Below are 3,921 nucleotides of genomic sequence, written 5' to 3'. Positions count from 1 at the left end.
ACTTGCAAAGGAGCTAAATTAAAAGAAAAAGAAATTGGGGGGGGGGAACCCCAGCTCTGGTCCTCCAAATGAGAAGATAAAAATAAAAGCAGGCATCACAAAGGCATTACTTCCCTCAAGTAAGCTCTAAATTGGCCCACTGCTGGCAGAAAGTCCGATTATTTATGGCGATGAGGAATTTACTGATTTTTTTTTCCCCTTAATTACGCTCATCTCTTTGAAAAGGACTGAAGCTTCAATGTGCATTCTATAGAGGGTCATTTACCAAAATGACATCAGACGCTGTGGCGTGCTCCGTGCATCGCGGCTTTAAAAAATGATTATTCTGTGCACTAAATGGTATAGATGTACCAACACAGACTAGATTTTTAACTCTGGAAGACATGCTGGCTCTCCGTTCTTTGTTGGGTTTTGTAAGATGCATTTTGCGCCTGGCTTTCCGCTTGGCTGGAGACACGCAAACTGAATCTGCAAGTAATGCAGGCAGCGAGCGAGGAGCCAACGAGAGAGGGGGTAGGATTCTGATCACGTCCTTGCTAACTGACAAGAAGCAAGCCAGCCAAAAACCCACCAATTTCTTTTTGAATCTTGGTAATTGGGTACTTTTACACGCAGCTCACGCTATTCGGATAGAGTCACAAACGTAGATAGGCCAGTGTCTCAAAGCGACCACACATTTCTAAGGCTTTTATTCATTTAAATCTAACTCCTTCTGCAAAGAATTCATATCATAGGTGCTCCTTACTTAAAATCAATATGGGAAGTGTGTGGAGTGGGGAAAAGGAACAGAAAATGTGTGCCTAGAAGTGAAGGAAGAACACACCCACCACTGGGAGCACAGCAAAGACTGCCTCCCCCCCCACCCCTGCCCTGCACAAGCTCCAGTACCAGCAGCTTTACGCCCACCCCTAATATCCATTATCTCATCCAGCTTTTCCATGGTTTCACAATGAGAAACTCTCCAAATGGGGCTAAGGGTTAGAAAGTGAAGGTGAGGATCCTCTCCTTCCAGTTCATTTTTCTGGGAGATTTTTTAAATATACAATCATTTCATCAAAAGACATTGCAGTCATTACTCACCACCTGTTCTCTCGGTGTGTGTGTGTGTGTGTGTGTGTGTGTGTGTGCACGCTTGCGAGTTTGCAGCATAAAAGTGGAAGAAAGTTGTCTTTACTTACCTATCTTTTCCCTCTACGTTTGTCGTAGAGTCACCTTGGGTAGGACTGGTTATAGCACTTATCTTTGTCAATTCTGCCACTTAGCATGCTGTATACCACCCTCTTCTCCCCCACCCACTCCTCCCCTTTGGCATTTCGAAAATAACTTGTGCAGGGACCGTGGAGTCAAGGAAGACGTGGAGGAGGCTGATTATTTTCATTTGTAAAAAAAGAAAAAAGTTTTATTACGAAACTAGTTTGTATAAAACAGGGTTATACACGTTTCTTGTAAGTCTGTAATAAAACAGTAAGGAAAAAAAAAAAAAAGGCAGTGATAGAAATTTCCCAAAAGGCAACCTATCAAAACCAACTGGCTGCCACTTTACGTTTGGACAGTAGCTGCATAAACTTTGTTCTTCTTGAACAGTATTTAATAACATCATTAATACATTAACAAAGTTTCTATAAAGTAAGACACATTGGTGCTGAAGTACATCTGGTGGCCTCTTGATCTCACCTGTGAGGAGAGTTCTTTACAAAACCACGTGGGGAAAATGGCAGTTGTAAGGTGAACTACACATCTAAGATAGGCAGAGGTAATAGCATTACATGTTAAAGTATCAAGATATACACATTTTAAACCATTTGTACAAAACTCTATAAATTTTTTCTCTCTTTCTCTCTTATGTACAAAAATATCTTAATATATCCCCAAACTGGTTAGGATAGATACAAATAGATTTTTCTTATAATAAAAAAATTCACAAAAGATTGGAAGCATTCTATGATGAAAATGGTAGAAAAGATGGTGTGAGGAAATGGGGTTTGGGGAGGCCCCCCCCCCCCGGGGAGGATCTGGGTTTCGAAGGACTGAGTATAGCATAATTTCACTGCAGACAAATGTCCACAGCATATTGGGATGGGGATAATGAGAAGAAAGACACCAACCCATTTCTACAGGGCTTAGAACTGCACTTTCAGAGAGGGCGGGGAGGTGAGGGCACCCTAGCAAGTGCTTTCAGTTCTGCCTGTTACTGGTGGGTGGGAGTTTTCTCTAGGGCTGTGCTGCTCCCTTCCGCCAGGAGCCCACTGCTTTTGCACGCAAGCTGCATTCTGCACTTTGACTCAGGTCCTAGTCACCCTTCATATCTCCGTAAAGAATTGGGAGTGCAAAGATAGAGTTCTGAGCGCATCCCTGTTTCGAGAGAGCCTTGCTTCTCAGGCATGCGCTGCTTAGTTGGTCTTGCGGTTGGTTGCCTGAATTTATTTTTTTCTTTCCTTCTTCTCTTCTTTTTTCTTTTTTTTTTTTCCTCCCTTCCAACATCGCTGACAAGAAAGCACTAAAGATGTAGGTTGTGCGGTGACCCTATAACTTGAGAAGAAGGGGAGAGGTTAGTATGAACTTGGAGGCTGGCAGTGGAGGAAAGTGGAGGTTTGAGGGAGGATCTGTCAGGTGCAACACCTCTTTTGACAGGTCCTAGTACTCGGTTCTCCATCGTTCGCAAAACGCCCCCCCCCCGTTATCCCCCCTCCAGCCACTCTTAGAGGCCAATACTGAAACTAACAGACCAGGGTTTGAAACCGACAAACTTTAAATTAATTTACAAATTCTTTAAATCAACCCCCTCCCCCCCATCTCCGTGGAGACAGTCCCCCTCCTACAGACACTAAGACGGAGGAAAAAGAATGAAGGTAAGAATATCACACCGTTCACTCCCAAATGCAACCTACCTGCTTCCAAAGTCCACTCGCACCGGGGCCAGGACAAGGCCGAGCCCCTCAGAACCAGTTGGTGAAGTCGAGCAGCTCTTGCTCCTCGGGGCTGAGTGGGTCGTAAGAGCCCTCGTCGGACGAGTAGGAGGAGACCGGCGAGCCGGCCATGGAGTTCATGTCGTTGGAGTAGTTGGGGGAGATGGTGGGCGACAGGACGCCAGCCTGGAAGGCGGCGCTCACCGCATCGTGTTCGTCCAGCAGCTGCTGTAGCGCGCGGATGTACTCGACCGCGGAGCGCAGCGTCTCCACCTTGCTCATCTTCTTGTTGGCCGCGCCGTTGGGGACGTGCTCCCGGAGCGTGGCAAAGCCCAGGTTGACCAGTTTGACGCGGTTGCGCTCGCGCTCGTTGCGGCGCGCCACGGCGGCCGGCTGCTGCTGCGGCAGGCTGTAGCCAAAGCCGCTGAAGTTGAGCCGGCGTTTGCAGCGCATCAGTTCGGGCGAGGACGAGCGCTGTCGCTTGACTTGCTTGGACGCTGACTTGTGACCGCCCCCTGAGGGCTGGCCGTCGGCCGCCGGGCTCAGCTGCGGCGCCTGCTGCTGCTGCTGCTGCTGCTGCTGCTGCTGCTGTTGCTGCTGCTGCTGTTGCTGCTGCTGCTGCTGTGCACTCTGCGCCGCTGCCGCCGCTGCCGCCGCCGCCGCCGCCGCGGCCGTGGCAAAGAAGCAGGCTGCGGGCGGCAGGAAGGGCTGCTGCGGCTGCGGCTGCGGCTGCGGCTGCTGGCCGACGCTGCCGCTCTCCATCTTGGCAGAGCTCTCCATGCGCAGCGGCCGCCAAAGAGTCGCCGAAGGGGAGCAAGCGGGGACGCGAGGTGCGGGCGCGCGAGGGGACACAGACAGGACTTGGGTGCACGAACAGAGAGGGAAAGAAGGGGAGAGATGAAGAGGCAGCCCGGAGGGAAGTTAAAAAAACAAAACAACAACAAAAAAAAAACCAAACAAAATCCCAGGGAGACTTCTTTGGGTGGGAGCAGCGAAGGTGCAAACGCTTTACCTC

The 3,921-nt window shown here is 49.2% G+C and overlaps 1 protein-coding gene across 1 annotated transcript; it reads right to left on the bottom strand.

Moving 5' to 3' along the window:
- Positions 1 to 1,461: 1,461 nt before the first annotated feature.
- Positions 1,462 to 3,686, bottom strand: ASCL1 (achaete-scute family bHLH transcription factor 1). The gene is made up of 2 exons (XM_015539058.2): positions 2,889 to 3,686; positions 1,462 to 2,529 (listed from the first exon to the last, which is right to left on the bottom strand). The coding sequence occupies exon 1, from the start codon at positions 3,684 to 3,686 to the stop codon at positions 2,937 to 2,939; it is 750 nt and encodes a 249-aa protein (XP_015394544.2). The 3' UTR covers positions 1,462 to 2,529; positions 2,889 to 2,936.
- Between the last annotated feature and the right edge of the window lie 235 nt (positions 3,687 to 3,921).

Source organism: Panthera tigris, chromosome B4, assembly GCF_018350195.1.
Source record: "Panthera tigris isolate Pti1 chromosome B4, P.tigris_Pti1_mat1.1, whole genome shotgun sequence".
Taxonomy (NCBI): domain Eukaryota; kingdom Metazoa; phylum Chordata; class Mammalia; order Carnivora; family Felidae; genus Panthera; species Panthera tigris.
This window is presented reverse-complemented; position numbering and strand designations above follow the sequence as displayed.

What these genes read in the sequence shown, in the direction of transcription:
- ASCL1 (XM_015539058.2), bottom strand. Translation starts at nt 3,686, where the DNA reads ATGGAGAGCTCTGCCAAGATGGAGAGCGGCAGCGTCGGCCAGCAGCCG.